Here is a 19,440-nt window from a genome sequence, read left to right as displayed (position 1 = left end):
TGATGAGGATGATGATGATGAAGAGGATGTGTCTGAGCCCAGTAAACCTCTGAGGTGCACGTTAACGTATCGCACAGATCAATTTTTGATGGCTCATTAGTGGACACTTCATGGATGTGTGTGAAGGGCAGAGCCTAAGAATAGCAGAGGGCGGGCTGAGTGTGTGTTACACACACGGGGTGTGTGTGTCTTCATGTCAGGCTTTAAACTGTGTGTTCATGGATTGATTTAACGCTACGTCTCAACGGACACGGAGAGGAGCTTCAGGAGGCGTGTGATCAGATTGTGAGGCTGAGACTGTAGAGTTGAGGGTGAAGTTTCTCTGAGATGTTTTCCTCTGACTGATGCTCTCTTCACTTTGATAAACTCTGGTGGTTTGTGTATGAGGTCTTTTTTCTGCCCCCTCAGGGTCCTGAAGGTTTTCCTGTCCCGTACGGCCCAGAGGATCCCCTACATGACCAGCTGGAGAGTGCTGCGTCTGCTGGGCATCATCCTGCTCATCGTCTGCTGGTTCCTGGTGGCCTGGACGTCCGCCGCCTGTCAGAACCCGGACAGGAAGTCGGCTTTCATAGACGTCAGCTACACGCCTGACGGGCTGCAGTTCAGCATGTGTCTGCTGGATCGCTGGGACTACATGATGGCTGTCGGTAAGGGGGGCCTGGATCGGTCTAGACCAGAGTCTGCAATCTGCTTTCAAAAGAAGCTCAGCATAAGATTAAAGTCTTTCAGCAGCCACAAAATCTACTTTATCTTCACAAAGAAGACAAATAAAAAATAAATTATAAAATTCTTTACATGGTTAAAATCTACTTAATCATTATCTAAAGTAAGATCAGTTATTATTACATAAAAATGTTCATTTAATGTCTTTGTTTTTATATTTCTAATAAAATTCCAAATGGTCAAAATTATTTAAATTTTTCAAAAATTTTAACTTAAATTCTAACCCTTTTTTATTGAAATTTCTAAAATTTGTAAGAATTTCATGAAATTGTAAGCATTTCATGTTTGCTAAAATTTCCAAAAAATAATGAAATATCAAAAAAATATGATTTAATAAATTATCAAAGGTTTCAAAAATCAAAATTTTAAAAATAAGTCAAAAATTTCACAAAAAAAATGAAATGTAATAAAATATTAGATATTTCAAAAAAATGGCAAAAATCTCATAAAATTGAGAGGTTAAGATATGCAAAAACTGTAGAGATTTTTGAAATAAAAAAAATTTCAAAAAAAAAAAAAAAAAACGAAAATAGATATATATTTTTTAAAAATCTAAGTCAAAAATTTCACAAAAATGGTAGATTTTCAAAAATTCGCAAAATAAAGTGTAAAATAGTCCAGACCCTAGAATAACCTGGGTTATTTAAGGGTTCTTTGACTCGTGGTGTCCTCTCCTGGACCTGGTTTTCCCAGAGGACGGGGAGTGTGTGGGTGTGTGTGTGTGTGTGTGTGTGTGTGTGTGTGTGTGTGTGTGTGTTTGTGTGGGGGGGGCAGCTGCAGGTAAAAACAGATGAGGAATCAAAGAGGCTCAGCAGGGGCTGGACTGGAGCGGAGCGGAGCTGCATGCTGGTTTTAACGTCTGCTGACTCAGGCTCTGCGCACTCTTTTTGGACTTCTGGGAAAACAGATGGACCCCCTGCTGAGCGGGCGTGCTGAGCTACTGTATACAGAAAACAGACCCTCTGTGTTTATTAGGAGGTAAAACGGGCTGACAGGGAGGAGAGGGCCACATGCAGGTCATCAATTACACACACACACACACACACACACACACACACACACACACACACACACACACACACACACACACACACACACACACACCAGCACATCAAATTGAATGATTCCTCCGTACGTTTCTGACCCATCAGCGTTTTAACTCTGTGAACATTAAGTTTATGAACTCCTTTTTTCTCCAACATCCTAAACTCTGAGAGGAGCCAAAGACAGACTCTGGTTTGACCCGGGAATCAAACCAGCAACCCTCCTCATTAAGACTAAGGTCTGCTGTATCAGAGGATGAAGGTGGATCAGCTGATGGGCGCTCAGAGGATGACTCGCTGACTCCTGTTGTTGCCGAGCAGCAGAGCAGCTGGTTTCCTTGTAAACATTAGCCGCGTTGTCATGGAGGTGCACGGGGATTGGTTCCTGGTCCAGAGAGAGCAGCCACAGCTGCTGCAGTTCAGTCTGAGAGCCTCTGTTTGTCCCTTTCTCCATACCTGACTTCTCCTCCTCTCCTCCTCTCCTCCTCTCCTCCTCTCCTCCTCCTCCTCCTCCTCACAGCTGAGTTCCTGTTCCTGCTCTGGGCCGTGTACCTGTGCTACGCTGTGAGGACGGTGCCGTCGGCGTTCCACGAGCCTCGCTACATGGCCATCGCTGTTCACAACGAGCTGGTCCTGTCGGCCATTTTCTACGTCATCAGGTAACACTGGATCCACCCCTTAACGCCCCGCCCCCCAAAGCTCGTTGGTGTTTCCATGTGAATCTGTGATAAACATCCATCCATCCAGAGATTATTACTGAGCATTACAACATTTCTCCTCCACACACAGATACCGTCACCCGTATTTCCCAGCATGCTCCACATTTGCAGCTCCATATTTAATATCAGAGCCCCTGATTTGATCTCTGCTGTCGTTTTGACGTTTATGTCCTCCAGTCGAGTGTCTCGTTTCCATCAGATATGGACGACCATGTGAGTCTGTGCTCCGTCGGGACTTGTTTTTTTATTGTGGGGAGGCGCTGGCTCTCCCTCCAGTCCTCCCTCAGATGTCTGCGGCGTGCAGTTCATAAATGAGACGTTTCGGCTGACACCGCCGCAGACCGTCCTAGCTGGAGTCCCCTCTAATTGAGAGCTCGCCTCCATCACATTATTTAATAATGAAGCACGTCAGAGTGATTTATGTTTTCCAGGACGGCATAAATAACTGAATTATCAGCTGTTAGTGAGATTTTATTCCTGCTTTAAATCAGTGTCCATTAAAAAACCATGTGTGTCCTGCTGTTTAACCTGACGGCCTCTCACCAAGACAACCAGAGCTACACCTCTGACTGAACAGGTCTGGGTCTTTGGATCTGTCTTCACATTTCATTCTGTTTTATTTATAATCCGTCTCAAGTGTGGGAGGAGTTCTACGGAGAGCAAAAGCAGGAGGAAAACCTTCACAGTAAAGTCACGATTCTTTTTGAAAAAGGATTTCACTGACTGGATTATGTTTCTCTTAATGCTGTGACACAAGTTGCTCTTTTTACACTTACAATAAAGCAAAACCAAACTATGGCAATTAAAAAATGGTGACAGGAACACCAAAATGTCTGAAAAAACCTCTCGAATTACAATAAAAGCTTCTACTCCAGGTAGCGTGCACTTTGTAAACCTATTATTCACAGTGAAACTGACACTCAGCAGAAAGAGATAAGCAGTATCTACTTTATGGATGCTCTGTATAACATATTATTTACAACGAAGCTGAAACTCACCACAAAATGACCAACAGGTTATTACCCAGGGAGTGTGCCCCATGCGACTTATGAGTTACAGTGAAGCTGAGACTCACAGTTGAACAATCAGAGGGTATGTGCACTGTGCTACACATTATTTACAATGAAGCTGAGACTGACAGTTTAACAATCAGAGGGTATGTGCACTGTGCTACACATTATTTACAATGAAGCTGAGACTGACAGTTTAACAATCAGAGGGTATGTGCACTGTGCTACACGTTATATACAGTGAAGCTGAGACCCACTGTTTAACATCAGAGAGTATGTGCACTATGATTCATGTTTTTTACAGTGAAGCTGAGACTGACAGTTTAATGGTGCGGCCACACCAAACGCGAATTTGCGGCGCGATTACATACAAAGTCTATGCAAAGACGCGTTTAGCCGCCGATTCGCCTCGGGCGGCGCGATTCGCGCGTTTGGCGCGGCGAGTTTGGAGCGTTCACGCGTTTGGGCGGTAGACGCGAATTCGCTCGAGTTCAAAATATTCCCCCACGACGTCATTGTTTTGACAACGTTGGGGGGCAACTGCCGCCTGCTCCGGCTCCAACTCCGCCGGAGGATGGAGGAGAAAACAATCTGTGCGGTGTGTCATCATCCAGAGTTATACAATACGACGTGTGTACTCTACAGAGACCAGAAGAACAGGAGCAGGCTTGGTTGGAAGTCTCTGAGGAGACAGGTTTTGAATGTAAGTTCTGAAAACATTCGTTCCCAGCTGGATCTGCCTGTACGGGCTATCACTGAGTCCGACTGTGTTTTCCTCAGTGGAGTTTTGAGCCTGATAGAGAGGAGGGAGGAGCGGGGCAGGGGCAGAGCCAGGGAAAAGATGGAAGTTCTCTGTGCTCCTCTCTTTCCTCCATCCCTTCATTATCCCCAGGGAGACCTCCGGGAACATGGGTCGGGGGTTCGGGTAGTCGGGGGTAGGCTTCGGGGGGTCGGAGGTTCGGGGGATCGGGGATGAGATCGCAGGGAACAGCCAAGCAGGGCTGGTGGATTACCAGGGAGAGGCAGCAGGCATTGATTGTGATCTCCAAAGCTTTCACACACTCTCCTGTCATGCTTTGGAAACCACAGCTCATTGTTTTTCAGATGCTCTTTTGGACTTTTGGTCTTTAAATGAATGAGCTCTCTACTCCGCATGCGCAGTACCGCGCATTCGCGTGTTCGCGCCTCAGCTTGTCAAAAAAGTCCAGCGGCGAGACTCGGGCGTTCACGCGGCGCGTGACAGGCCATTCGCGCGAGTAAATTCGCGTGTTCGCGTTTGGTGTGGCCGCACCATAACAATTAGAGGGTATGTTCACCGTGCTACCCATTATTTACAGTGAAGCTGAGACCCACCGTTTAACAATCAGAGGAAATGTGCACTGAAATACACGTCAAGTACAGTGAAGCTGAGACCCACAATTTAACAATCAGAAGTTATGTGGACTATGATACATGTTATAAACAGTGAAGCTGAGACCCACCAGATAAACATCAGAGGATGCTAGTCTGCGAATGTGATGGATGAAAAATCCTGAGTTTTTTTTTTTATTTCAACACTCTCACTCGTCAAGTTTCACTGTGAACAATCTTCTTCGTGGTGCAGAAAGTCACGGCTGACATTTGTTGCCAGACGCTGCTCGTGTTGCACTCACAGGAAGTTGCCAGTTGCTCCAGGAGGCATAAATCACGGTGAAGGCAGACAATAGCCAGTGAGTTTCTGATTCTGGGAGTTAGTGATGACTCGGCCTCCTCGGCCTCCTCGGCCTCCTCGGCCTCCTCGGCCTCCTCGGCCTCCTCGGCCTCCTCGGCCTCCTCGGCCTCCTCGGCCTCCTCGGCCTCCTCGGCGTGTTGTGAAGCTTCGCTCTGCAGGAAACATCCTAACACGCCCTCTAATGAGGCTAAAGTTGCCTGGTGGATAGTTATCCTGACCACCGGAGACCGCGCTGCACACGCTGCTCGTTAGAGGCGTCCAGCATCCGTTTGTGTTTGATCCCTGAGTGACCAGTTAGAGCGGCGGCTTCCTGCTCGCTGCCGTCGTCATCAGGTTTGAGCTGCACACTGAGTCCATGAATGAAGCAGGGGAGGATGCTGGACCTGGACCTGGACCTGGACCTGGAGCTGATAATTATCTGTTCGCCAGCTTCAGCCCCGTCACGCGGTGTTTGGATTAACACCTGACAGGAAGTCCCTTCGTATCCTCGGAGCACGCCGGGTCTGACTGCTCAGCCTGTTGGTCTATAAATAAAAGCTGGAGCTCCTCTCTCCTCTCTCCTCCACTATCGTTTCTGTCGGTAATTATCACGTTTCCCAGAGACTGCTGCTCCTCCGTCAGCTCCTGTTTGACCCTCTGATGTATAAATAGGATGAATATTGTGACCAGATCAAGGTCACTCCCCTCTCTGAGGATCCAGAGGAGGGGAATATTGTGTCCTCGCCGCGCAGAGCGTGATGTGAGGCGGTGAATTGACACCTCGACAGACAGTGTATAAATCTAGTTTGGCTGAAAACACATTAAGTCTGCTGCTGTGTGTCTCTGAGGCTCCATCTGGAGCTGAGAGGCTCGGCGCAGACGGAGCCGTGTGCGAGAGCATCACAGCCTGATTCAATCAGAGTCCACAGCAGCGACAGGCCGGACTCCAGGAATCCAGCATCAGCCGTCAGGAGATCTTTAAGGGCTTTATCAACTCAGCTCTGCTTCTCTGCATCAGCAGGGGCGTGCACAGGAGGGGGGCAGGGGGGGCAGTTGCACCTCCTTCACGGCCCAGTTGTTGGAAAAAGTGACACGTTGAGTCTAAACTCAGGGCTCAGGTGCTCTCTTGGGTGCCCAACGCCTCTCAAAGTGCCGTCTCAAGACTAAACTTGTTCCAAAGTGCCCTGTTTGGGGCCAAAACGTGCATAAAATGTCATCTTATATTGAAATGCATGTCAAAGTGTCATATTGAGAGCCAAACATCCTCTGAAGTGCCCTCTTGAGCCAGGTCTTGGTGCTACTGTGCTCTCTTGAAGACCAATCGTGCGCTAAAGTGCCTTTTTAGAAACCAAAACTCATGAGTTAGTGCCCCCTTGAGCCAAAACTTGTGATAAAGTGTACTTTCAGGAGCCAAACACATCTCAAAGCACTTTATTGAGCCCAAACTTACACTTACGTGCATCGCCATTAGCAAAAAGTACACCAAAGTGTCCTCTTTGAGACTAGATTGCACATAAAGTAAGTCAAAAAAGCCCATTAAAGTCGCTTTTTGAAGAGTAAAATGTGCAAAACTGTCCTGTTTCGTTGAACTGTGTCAAAGTGTCAAACTGAGACCCAAGCGTCCTCTGAGGGGCCCTCTTTAGCCGGATCTTGGTGCTAATGTGGTCTCTTGAGGACCAATCATGCGCTAAAGTGCCTTTAAGGAGCCAAAACTCATGATGTAGTGCCCCCTTCAGCCAAAACTTGTGCCAAACACATCTCAAAGGGCTTTATTGAGCCAAAACTTACACTAACGTGCCTCACCATGAGCCAAAAGTACACCAAAGTGTCCTCTTTGGAGCCCAACATGTGCGCTAACGTGCCTGAAAATGTCCCAAGCACAGTTCCCTCTTCAGTGGCGAGGACGTGCTGTCCGTACCAGTTGGTCCGTACTCATTGGTCCGTACCCCTTCGTCCGCACACGTCTCTGTCCATCAGGTCCAGGTCTGAGAACCACAGCAGCCGTTTTAACGTGTGTGTGTTTCCAGGTTCACGCTGGCTCCTGAGCTCCACCCAGACTGGATGCTGCTGCTCTTCTTCACCCACACCCACCTCACCGTGACGGTCACGCTGGGTCTGCTCCTCATCCCAAAGGTAAACCTCCTCAGGACGCCGCGCTCTGCAAAGCTGACACAGCCTCCTGCATTAACGCTCCTCTGCTCCTCTGCTCCTCTGCTCCTCTCCTCCTCTCCTCCTCTCCTCCTCCTCTCCTCCTCTGCTCCTCCTCTCCTCCTCTCCTCCTCTGCTCCTCTCCTCCTCTGCTCCTCTCCTCCTCTCTTCCTCTCCTCCTCTGCTCCTCTCCTCCTCTCCTCCTCTCCTCCTCTGCTCCTCTCCTCCTCTCCTCCTCTCCCTCTCTCCTCCTCCTCTCCTCCTCTCCTGCAGTTCCTGTTCGCCGGCACACACATGAGGGACGACATCGCCTCCGAGGCCTACGAGGACGAGCTGGACATGGGCCGCTCGGGGTCGTACCTGAACAGCAGCATCACGTCGGCGTGGAGCGAGCACAGCTTAGATCCTGAGGACATCCGGGTAAGCTCCGTCTCGTCGGCCTCTCTGTTACTCTGCTTCACCCAGAGGATGGTACTGAGCCATGGCAGTTTCTTATTGCAGACGCCAGAGGAAATGGGACACCTCAGCTCTGTTAATGGCTGTGGCGTAAGGTCTTGCGACAGTCGTTGGGAAAAACGAACCAACGTGAGCAGAGATTTCTGTTTGTCTGTTAGAGCTGAAGAAGTCTCTCTTCCTAAAACCTAACCTCCAGTTTCTAATCAGACCACAGTGGAGAGTTTGGGCCCACAAACACAGATCCAGATCCAAGAGCGGAGCTTTGAGGCTATTTCAGACCTAACATGAAAACACCGTTTGGTTCTGTCCGGACCTGTCCTGTCTTTGCTTTCTCAGCATGTGATCCTGCGTAGTGCATCGTGTACGGGCAGTCTGTAGTCCAGTGTCTTGGGTTGTACGGCATGTTCTCTGTGCAGTAGATGATCTGCTTCTTTGGCCACGGTGTCGTATTCAGAAACCAGCTCCTGCAGCTCCTCACCTCTCTTTGTTTTCCCCTGGTCGACCTGCAGGAGGAGCTGAAGAAACTCTACTCCCAGCTGGAGATCTACAAGAGGAAGAAGATGCTGGCCAACAACCCCCACCTCCAGAAGAAGCGCAGCTCCAAGAAAGGCCTCGGCCGCTCGCTGATGAGACGCATCACGGAGATCCCCGAGTCGGTGCACCGCCAGTGCAGCCGAGAGGACAAGGAGGCCGGGGAGCACGGGAGCAACCGCAACAGCATCTGCATGCTGAAGAAAAACCCGTTCGACGCCCCTCACACGGGGAAGCAGGCGAAGGAGGAGACGCTGAAGAACAAAGTCTTCTCCCTGAAGAAGTCCCACAGCAGCTACGACCACGTCCGCGACCAGAGCGAGGACTCCAACAGCTCCGCCACCGACAAGATGGAGGTGACCCCGGCCGAAGGCTCGCTCCTGGACACGCTCATGGGCAAGAAGCTGGTCAAGAAGAAGTCCAGCGAGAATCTCAACGCCGCCAGCGAGTCCACAGAGTCGGTTCCTCTGGTCTGCAAGTCGGCAAGCGCCCACAACCTCACCGCAGACAAGAAGCCCATCCCCTCCAGAGCGTCCATGCTGCAGAAGTCCCTCAGCGTCATCGCCAGCGCCAAAGAGAAGACGTTAGGCCTGACCGGGAAGACGCAGAGCCCCGAGGACAGCAATAAGAAGAGCCAGCCAAAGAGCAAAGACCCAAAGGTCGCCGAGGAGCCAGAGGCCGAAAGTCCGCCCAAGATGATCGTCAGCCAGTCGGTCGAGTACAAACAGACCGCCGCAAAGAGCCGGGTCATGAAGCAGCCGGGGAGCGGCAGCCAGCCCACCATCTGCTCCGATCCCGTCAAAGGAAAAGACCTCTACGACCTGTCCGAGGTCTGCCCCTGGGAGGTGGAGGATCTCCCAACCCCGTCTGAAAACAAGGTCCAGAAACACGTCTCCATCGCTCCGAAGGAAACCACCACGGTCCACGGAGGAAGCACCAAGACCGGCACCAAGTCCCAGACGAAACAGAAGGCTTCAGACCAGTCCCCGACAAACGGCAAACCTTCAAAAGATCCTCCGAGAGGGGCCACCGCCGTCCGCGCTGACGTCTGTCCGTGGGAGGACGAAAACCAAGGAGGTCCGGAGGGAGGATCGAAGCAACAACCAGCAAGTCAAACCAAACCCGCAAAGACTCAGCAGACCCTCCCCCCCACAGAGAGCTCCAAAACACAGCGAGCCGAGGTCTGTCCGTGGGACTTTGAGGAGCAGCAGAAGAAGAGCGAGACGTCTCGATCTCCAGATACGACCAAACAGAGAAAAGGAACCTCTCCCGTGGACGGGAAGGGAAAAAGCTCCCTTTCAGAGCCGTCCAAAGCCGGAGTCTCCCTCCAGCTACCGACGCCCAAAGCTGACGTATGTCCCTGGGACTACGACAGCACCACAGTGTCCCCAAAGTCCGGACAGAGGACGCCCAGTCCGTCCCGGCAGTCCAAACCCAAGGAGTCCCCGTCCAAAAAGAAGGGGAGCAGCCCCACGAGGACGGCCGAGGCAGACAGACCGAAAGACGCTGAGGAGGAGAAAAGTCGAACAAAAGCAAAAAGCAAATCCTCGGAGAAGCAGCTGAGCCAGCAGAAAGTGGCCGAGGTTTGTCCGTGGGACGTGGAGAGCCAGCAGGAGGTGCAGCTGGTCGAGAAGAGGAGGAGCGCCAACGTCGGAGCCGCCAAATCGAAGGCTGAAGTGTGTCCGTGGGACTACGAGGACACGTCGGACAGAAGTGCTCCTTCTGCCAAACCCAGCACCACAAACCCTAAAGGAGCGGCTCCCAGCGCCGCCAGGAAGGCCGACGTCTGCCCCTGGGACTTTGAGGAGAGCACGTCGAGCAAGAAGGCGTGACCTTCGCCCTGGACGGACAGTTAGAGCTATCGATGTTTTTTTCACTCTGAGGTCGTTAAATAATCTTTTACTGTTAGTGCGGTGACTTGGAGCAGAGCTGGTCGAGTCCACAAGTTGCCTTCCTTTCCGAGAGTTTTGTTCCTGTTTTACTGATTTTAAAAATAAGTAAAATGTAAAAAAAAAAACAACAAAAAGTCAAGACGAGCATTCCAGATTAAAGCAGGAGAATCCTGACGTTAGAGAAATTATGCAACTTTTGATTCAGCCTTTCACCAGGAAATCTACAGACACATGAAATCACGTCTTTCTTTTCGTTCCTCTCATCATCACTCAGAGGATTCAGCGTGAGCGGGGAGATATGACGGAAACAGAGAAAGAGAAAGCCAAAGAATCAGTGGATACTCAGAGAGACCAGGGTCAGGGTCGGGGTCCGTTAGAGGTCGTTGGACTCAGTTAGGAAACAGTCTATTGCACTTTAGTCAGACTCATAAACACACCTTTCTTCTTCTTCTTCTTCTTCTTCTTCTTCTTCTTTTTGTTTTAAAGCATGAACAGGATCTCTCTGACCAAACTCAGACATCTCCTCTTCTTCATGGTTAGATCTATTTAATTGTAGTTTCTCTGCAGATCCAAAGCTTCCAGGTCTGCAGAGACGTACTGTATGTGCCTAACTAACTAGCATTGTCTTGTGCCGGTCTGAAGCGAAGCGAGAGGCGTCTCCTTCTTCTTCTTCTTCTTCGGCTCTTTGTGTCGGTGAACTATATAAACAGCATGCACAGCCAGGTGTGAGAGGAGCTGGACCCTAAAGATTCTTTATTTCCTCTTTCTACATCCACGTTTGAGAAATGTTTGATGTTTTTTTTCTTCTAGTGCAGAGAGAGTCGTTTCTATGCTAGTTAGCGTTAGCATGGACGTGTGTCTGAAACAGTGAGGACATGATCTGCACCAGCTTTGGGTCTTTGTGAGTCCACGTCCAGTTTTTGTTCCTGTTCAGGATCAGGGTTGTTCCTGAGCCCAGCGTGTCAGCAGGTTAACGTGGGACACCGCTCAAACTGGGAACCAGAACCGGTACCAGAGACGTGACTGAGGTCCAGAAATGAGGCAACATCACTGCAACAGGTGTGTGTCTGTGGAGACGAGTCGTGAAACTCATCAGCTGCAGTCGCCAGGTTAGAGCGCAGACTGTAAACACTCTCTGTGTCGTCACCTGTTGGTTCCTGGAACTAAGTGGTTCAGGCTCTTTGTAGTACCTAGATTCAGCCTGAAGGCTCGTTTCTCCTCCCTTTACGTCCTTTTTACTGCTCACAGACGTCCATGAGTCCTTTACGTTGGCATTGCTGTTGACCAATACATCCACCAAAAACTGAAAACTCCCAGCTTTAATATCCAAAACAGATACATGAGATAAATCACTTCTTGTACGGTTTAACAAAAAAAGAAGTGAAATATCTCGACCAAACTGCTGTTAACATTTTTAATCTGTTTTAATATGAGACATAATCCTGATTCCTAGGCTTTTGGAACCAGCCTCTAGTGGACATTTGAGGAACTGCAGTTTTTTCACTCTGTATCAGCTTCCTTATGCAGGACCAGATGTTTTAGCTTGATGCTAACCTTTACTATAAACACTGTGGAGGTAGCCAACATCCTTCACCATCAGCCAATCAAAAATAAATGTGCTCCTGATAAAAAAATAAAATAAAATAAATAAATAATAAATAAAAATAAAAAACTCACCCCAACACAGTTTTTACCAACACTGACATTAAAGAAAGGGGAAAAACAGTTAAAGCAGGATGTACAGAAGTATTTAATATGGGACTGAGTGAGAAACCCTTGACTTTTGGAGCCAGCCTCTAGTGGACATTTGAGGAACTGCAGTTTTTACACTCTGTATCAGCTTCCTTATCCAGGACCAGATGTTTTAGCTTGATGCTAACCTTTACTATAAACACTGTGGAGGTAGCGAACATCCTTCACCACCAGCCAATCAAAAATGAATGTGCTTCTGATTTTAAAAAAAATAATTATAATTAAAAAATAATACTAAAATTTAAAAACCCACCCCAACACAGTTTTTACCAACTCTGACATTAATGAAAGGGGAAAAACGGTTAAAGTAGGACGTTCAGAAGCTTTTAATATGGGACTGATTGAGAAACCCTTGACTTTTGGAGCCAGCCTCTAGTGGACATTTGAGGAACTGCAGTTTTTGCTCTCTGTATAAGCTTCCTTATCTATCTAATCGTTACTTTAAAAATTGTGGAGGTAGCCAACATCCTTTACAACCAGCTAATCAAACATAAAAAACTCACCCCAGCTCAGTTTTTACCAACACTGACATTAACCTCTCAAGACCCGAGCTTTTTCCTGGTGTGCAATTTTTAATTCACCTTGCTATTTGGGATAAGTAAGACCTATCAAGTATAACAACTAAACTTGGTCTTTTTACGGGAAATTTGATTATTTTTGTTATGAGTTTTCCATTAGTTTTTTTGACAGTGGTGTTATTCTATCTAAATACATCTTTTTTTCACTAAAATGAGTGTAATGATGTGATTTCACCAATGATGTGGGCAGTTTCCCTAAATGCGGCTAATTGGTCAAATTTGAAAAAATTAAGTATTATGGGTCAACATATGTGGACGCTTGGTCTTAAGAGGTTAAAAAAAGGGGAAAAAACATTTGAAGTAGGTTTTTCAGAAACATTTGATATGGGACTGAGTGAGAAATCCCTTATTTTGGAGCCAGCCTCTAGTGGACACTTGAGGAACTGCAGTTTTTGTATTTCACTGCTGTCTTCAACATTCATCCATCAGAGTTGTGTTGATGTTGCCTTGTTGACAGACCTCAGAGTTTAGTTTGATCAACTTAAATATTTAAAGTTACTTAAAAAAAGGAAAGAAAGAAGGTTTTTTTGTTTTTGTTTTTATACAGACTCCTCCTTTAACAGTGAAACTGTTAGCACACTGCCGTTTAGTGATGTCAGCTCAGCCCTCTCCTTAATTTTGGCCTCACTGGTGCGTTCCCGCTCTGAAGGTCGTCCTGCATGTTCGGGCTGGCGTCCGTGTGGTCGCTGAGGCTGATGGGTAGAGACGTAGGCTCTGCGTGTGGCTGCTAAAAACCAATCTGACTAAACCTTTGAAGGTTTTTATCTGTTCAGTGTTTTGTATCAAAATGTCTAAATATTCATCCCACGCTCTGCATCCTACAGCCCCCTCCTCCTGCGTATATCTACCTGTGTCACACCTGAGGTAACGACCGCTCTGTGTCCGTACATCACCTGAAGCATCATCTTCAGACTCTGAACCCTGTTTGCTGGAGGTGTTGGGCTCAGTCTGACAGAAAGTCTCTTTCCTCTAGCGCTGCGTCTTTCTGCCTCCACCAGCTGAGGGACGATCAGAGACTGTGACCCGTGTCTGCTCTGAAACATCTCCAACACGCCGTGCGTCCTCTGACAGCCTGAGACCTCCTCTGTTTTATGGGTCCCTTCAGGACCCCGTGTGAGGAAGGCGTTGGCGTGCTCGGGTTGGTCGTGATGCTTTGATGGATCTGTTTGATATTTATGACGCAGAGGTTGGAGTCATCCATCATGTGAACAGAGGGAGCAGCTGGAGGATCCTGTCACTCCGGGGGGATCCCTCGTCTGACAACAACCACATTTCACATCCTTCATTATAAAACACACCTCAGTCTCCAGATTCACTGCCGCCCTGGATCCTAACTGCCCGGGAGATGAATAACACACACGCGTGTTTGGTTATCATTTCAACCAGCACGGTTTGATAAATGATTTTATTTCATCTGACTCAGTTTAATCTAAAAAGACCCAGAAACAGCAACGTGTGACGACATCAAACTGATTTTCTTCTGGATTTTTTAAAATTGATTTTAACCAAACTACAGCCAGAGAAATAAAAACAGGGGCGGATCCAGGGGAGTGCCTCAGGGTGGCATACACTCTCTGAAAGCTGATTGGCCAACTCTTAAATCCTGATTGGCTGCTTGCATGTCAGGGGCGGGACTTGTGTTTTACTATTTTGGCTATTTTTTTTTCCTTGTTTGTTTTGTTTTTTGGTCTTGATTTTATTTGTAATCTTTTAAAAACTGAAGCTTCTGTGAGAGATTACACATTTTATTTTGTTTGTGCTTTTATTTTGAAAGGTAAGACAAAAGGCCAACCTGCTGATGTTTATCACTTTGAATTGACTTATGGCTAAGCCACGCCCCTAAGCCACGCCCCCTTCACTCGCTCTCAAAACACAAGGGTGTCTCTGTTACTTTGGAGCGTTTGACAACCTTTGTTATCTCAACTATTACAGACAAGCTAATGAGGCTAAGCTAATAAAGCTAAGCTCCAGAAGCTAACGTTAGCTTAGCTAGAGCCCTTTAATGTACCGTCACCAAGAAAACAGGCCAATGAACTCCCAATAAACAAAGAGACATGATGAACAACTCAGCTAGGAGCTAACGCTAAGCTAACTTTAGCTAACGTTAGAGAAAATCGCAAACAGTCCATCAGACTGCAGTGGTGGTTTTGGAGTTAAAGGTAACTTTATTTTTCTTTACAGCAAAGTCCCAACCTGCTGCCTCAGATTGTGGGCGGGGCTTAGCCAAAGGTCAATCACAGATTTAACACAAACCTGTTAGCCTGCCGCTAATCCATCGTGACCTTTGAACCCTGAGGATCGTTCAGTTTGTGGCGTCTAGCCTGGAACAGTACACCTGGAGTTTATACATTTGTCCACAGGGGGCGCCAGAGCTGACGCAGATCAAAATTTTCCTCACAGGAGCTTTAATTAAGCTTTAAATAAACGAACGTCCTCGTATCTTTAAAATGTGTTTTTCCCGATGGATGGAGGCAGGAAGTCAAGTCCACACCCGGTCCCTGAGGTCTGGATCCGCCCCTGATATCATGGATGAATGACAGCAGCAGTAGTTTGGGGCTCATCTCCCTGTTAGCATGTTAGCTGTAGCATCCGTTCATTCTGTGTGTCAAACGTAAACCTGACCGTCTCTGTGCCTGAGGTTTGAACGGATCGATCAGCGTCCTGTAGCTCTCTGTCACATGATCCTGTCTGTCACATGATCCCGTCTGTCACATGATCCCGTCTGTCACATGATTCCGTCTGTCACATGATCCCCGTCCGTCCGCTCGCCGCGTTCATCTCAAACCTCACGCCTCCTCTCATACCGTGACCAAACCCAGTCACCTGACAGCAAATACAACTTCTACTATCGCTACTACTACTACTCGATGCTGTAACGTTGTAAATCTTGTGGCTTCTGCATGACTCCAGATGATTAATAATCCTAGGACCGATGTTTCACTGCCCTCGATAGAAGAAAAAGACAAAAAATCCACCTTTTATGGACTGTTACCAGTTGTATAGTGAGTGATTCTGTCCCTAACCCACTGTATTCTGTGCTTGTTATGACTACGGCTCTATGACAAGCTGATAGCATCAATATATGGGAATATTTGGTAGATTTATATTGTGTTATATTGTGATAGCATGTACATAAAAGATACCTCCTCTGCAATAAACATTTATATGAAACCTGAGCCTGTCTCTCTGTGCGTGTCTGTCTCTGTTTGTTCTCGGTGTGTTTCTCTCCCATCATGCATCAGTGTCCTCGTGCAGACCCGGGCCGTTAAAAGCCCGGTGCATCAGAACCACTTTAGGACTGCAGGATGTGCGTGTCTTGGCGACCGTCCTGAAATGCTTTTACGGCTGGTTGTAGGTTTGGACGGAGATCGATGGAGGCCGCGCAGGAAGCCAGAGACACCAGATGCTATCAGATGCTGACTCCAGCTTCTGCAGGGGGACGGAGCGCTGTTATCCCCTCATTCCTAAACCATCACAGGTCAGAGGGACGTTATTTACTCCCTGACACAGAGACAAATTCTCTCCCAGCGCCACCTGCTCCTGACGTGTTTTCATGTTCCTCTGGATGCAGCCGTGATGCAGCAGAAAACGCTGCCCGGGGACGCGGTGCAGAGCAAACATGTTAGCATTGATCCTGGTTAGCAGAGCGCTTCAGGAGCCTTTCTGATAAACACAGGATCAATGCAGGGACCCAGGCACTCTGCACACATGAGGACAGGCTGCAGGACACTTCACAACTTTATCACACTGATCCATCACTCCCTGAGGTTTCGCCTGCACATCAGGAGGAGGGAGGAGTCCAAGGAGGAGGGAGGAGTCCAAGGAGGAGGGAGGAGTCCAAGGAGGCCTCTCTGTCATCTGTCCAGGACAGCAGGACACTTCCTCCAGCAGGGCGTCTCTTATTTTAACCCTCTGACGGTGATGGGACTGAATCACAGCCTTTGAGGCAGAGCCATGTGGGCAGAGGAGGAGGAGGAGGAGGAGGAGGAGGAGGAGAGATGAGCATGTGTGCCCTGCCGCTGACTCATCTGTCTTTCCCATGGAGGGGGGATCAGGACATCTCGTGTCATGGTGGACGTGTGACTCACAGAGAGGGAATGTGTTTGTGTGTTGTGTCTCACCTGGCTGTTCCAAAAACTACATTACCCAGAATTCACGTGGTTCCTTAGAGGTTGGTGTACAGGTGTTGTGGAGCGTATGGGTTCCTGTGGTGGGACTTGAACTTTCAGAAACAGACTCAGAGGCGGAGCTCAGCTCTAAGCCCCGGTTCCACCAAGTGGTCCGGTTTGGATCAGTAAAGCCTGATCCAGTTTGGATCAGTACAGTCGGGTCCGGTTTGGATCAGTACGGTCTGGTCCGGGTTGGATCAGTAAAGCCTGATCCAGTTTGTGTTTCTCCTGGCGTGATGCCATAGCAGCGTGACACAGGCTGTGTCTCAATCCAGGAGCTGCAGCCTCTGTAGGCTGTATCCTTCAGAGGACCCAGCCTTCGTAGCCTGTGTAGACCACAAAGGCCAAACTGAACTGAGACGGTCTGGTCTACGAAGCATTTCCTGTTTGTCACCCTCAACGTCACACAGCGCCACCCTCACCTGTCAGGCTTACATTACTTTTAAACACACGTAAACCAACACCTCACATTAAAAACAGGATTATTTTAGCTATTATTATTTTTTTTTTATTTTGCTTCTTTATTGTTATTATTTTTATTATTATTATTATTATTATTATTATTATTATTATTATTATTATTATTATTATTATTATTATTATTATTATTATTATCATTATAATTGATATTATTATTATTATTATTATTATTATTATTATTATTATTATTATTATTACTATTATTATTATTATTATTAACATTGATGGGATGGTGGACAAAAAAAAGCATAAAATAAAAGCTGCTGAAATGATTTAATGTCTTTTTTGAATTTCCTGTAAAAAAAAAAAAAAAAAAAAAAAAACACCAAGTAAGTTTTTTTCCCCAGAGTAGTTACATTTATGAACATATATTTATTTAATGATGAAAAGATGTATAAAAAACTGTTTTTCCTCAGTATGTTACCTGAAAAGAGCCCAAACAGGTTTTTACTCAGTAAAACAAAATATTTTTTAATTTTGTAGAAACACAGTCACATAGTTGTTGCCAGAAATCCTTCACATCTGGATAAATCAGGACTCCTTCTGGAGTTCGGCCGTGTTTATCATCTTCAGCGTTCACGCACCATGGATCTTAGGATATGTGAGGCTATGAAGGATTCACCGAATCCGTCCTTCGTGGCACCTGTAAAGGAAGCTGGATTCGTCGCCTGCATTTGGAGGAGCCTTTGAATTGGGACAGCCTTCGACGCACCGCTGTGGCGTAATCAGTCTTTAAATTCAGCCTTTGTAGGCTGCAGCCCCTGAATCCGAACACAGCTAACGTGTACCCCGCTAATAAATTCAACGAAGAAGGAAAACGTGACACAGTTTCAGGCTGTTGGCGACGCCATTCTCCAAACAAACAGGAAGTTCTCTACAGGAAGTGGACTGGAGGTTTAAACGTGTCAGGGTTATGTGTTGTTCTTTATCACCGCTGTCACACAGGAAGTGATGATTCTTTCCACCAATCAGCAGCCTGCAGAAATTTTAGCTCCACTTTCTGGGGTCGGATCAGTTTAGCCTGTCACTCCAACAGAACGGAACCAGAAAGTGGGACGGTACGGGTCAGAGATTGGGGGTCCTGTCCCGATCTAAGTCAAAGGAAACGCCACAAAATTTGTGCTGTACTGAGACAAACTGAGTTGGGTTTGAAGGTGAAGCCTTGGCTGAAGTGCAAAAAGCTGCAGTTCCTCCAGTGTCCACTTGGGGCTGGCTCCAAAAGCCAGGAAATGCAGCAGAAATATTGTGTTGACAGCCCGGGGCAGGAAACAAACGTAGCTTCAGTAGCTCATCGTGTTAGCCTCCTCACCTCCTCATTGCTCCTCTTTCTCTGATTAAAGCTCAGAGACCTGTGGAGGTTTGCTAAATTCATAGTGTGTCTAATTAAAGTCTAATTATGCTCAGTTTTCCTCTTCATGTGATCCAGGAGGAAAGTTAGAAAAGCTTCAAAGTTACAGAAAGAAATGGAGTGATAAAGAAAGCAGGATGCTCTCATCTCGTGCTGTAAACATGCTGAGAGAATTGACCTGCCTCTAGTGGACACTTGATGAACTGCAGGTTGTGTATTCTTCACTTCTCCCACAGGAGGTTTCTCTTCAAAGTCTCAAAGTTTACCTTGAAGCCACAGTTTATAAAACCTGCGGCGTGGCTCGATGTAGAGGTAGATATTGATTAGTGGATATTATTGGATGTAGATTCATCCTTTCCTTCCTCTAACGGAGCAGCAGCTGGCTGTGGAGCTGTGGAGCTGTGGAGCTGTGGAGCTGTGAGGAGCTGAGTGTAACCTGAGGAGCCGTGTAAAGATCTGACAGCTTCACCTCCGTCATGTGAGACCGTCTTTCCTGAGGTCACCTGAGCCGCCGCTGACGAGGACTCTGAGTTAGCATGTTTTATTCTAGACGGACTGACCCTTTAAACCTTGTTAAAGGATCTGGTTCTGGGCCTGGATGTGCAGCAGCCTCATCAGGGTCTGATACCAGTCCCTGATCCTCCTCCTCTGGTCTGGGCTCCCACACAGAGTCCCTCCGTCATTAGAGGGCCCCCTGGTGGCCCCCCTGGTGATGTGCGTACCAATGAGTCACACAGAGCCTCCTCCACCTCCACATCTGGAGGAGCTGACAGTCACCCCCCCCACGCTCACATTAACACGTTAAAGCTCTGCAGCTCAGCACGCCGCTCGCCGCTCGCTGACGCAGGCGTGAGAAACAAACGGGTCACAGCCAGTGATTCATCGTCCCCGTCAGAAAACA

At 47.6% G+C, this 19,440-nt stretch overlaps 1 protein-coding gene across 2 annotated transcripts in view; it reads left to right on the top strand.

Annotated features, from left to right (window-relative positions):
- The window catches only part of gpr158a (G protein-coupled receptor 158a), a 61,754-nt gene extending 47,195 nt beyond the window's left edge, over positions 1-14,559 (top strand). The window contains exons 7-12 of one of the 2 annotated variants that reach the window (XM_074693166.1): positions 409-647; positions 2,287-2,425; positions 7,213-7,318; positions 7,607-7,753; positions 7,835-7,918; positions 8,299-14,559. In XM_074693166.1, coding sequence (XP_074549267.1) covers positions 409-647; positions 2,287-2,425; positions 7,213-7,318; positions 7,607-7,753; positions 7,835-7,918; positions 8,299-10,152 — 2,569 coding nt within the window. In that variant the 3' untranslated portion in view covers positions 10,153-14,559. The remainder of the gene's footprint in view (positions 1-408; positions 648-2,286; positions 2,426-7,212; positions 7,319-7,606; positions 7,754-7,834; positions 7,919-8,298) is intronic. The other variant, XM_074693167.1, reaches the window with a different exon arrangement.
- Positions 14,560-19,440: the final 4,881 nt, after the last annotated feature.

This window comes from Halichoeres trimaculatus, unplaced genomic scaffold (genome assembly GCF_033239565.1).
Source record: "Halichoeres trimaculatus isolate MK-OKI-2021-1 unplaced genomic scaffold, fHalTri1.1 fHalTri1_scaffold_18, whole genome shotgun sequence".
Taxonomy (NCBI): domain Eukaryota; kingdom Metazoa; phylum Chordata; class Actinopteri; order Labriformes; family Labridae; genus Halichoeres; species Halichoeres trimaculatus.
This window is presented reverse-complemented; position numbering and strand designations above follow the sequence as displayed.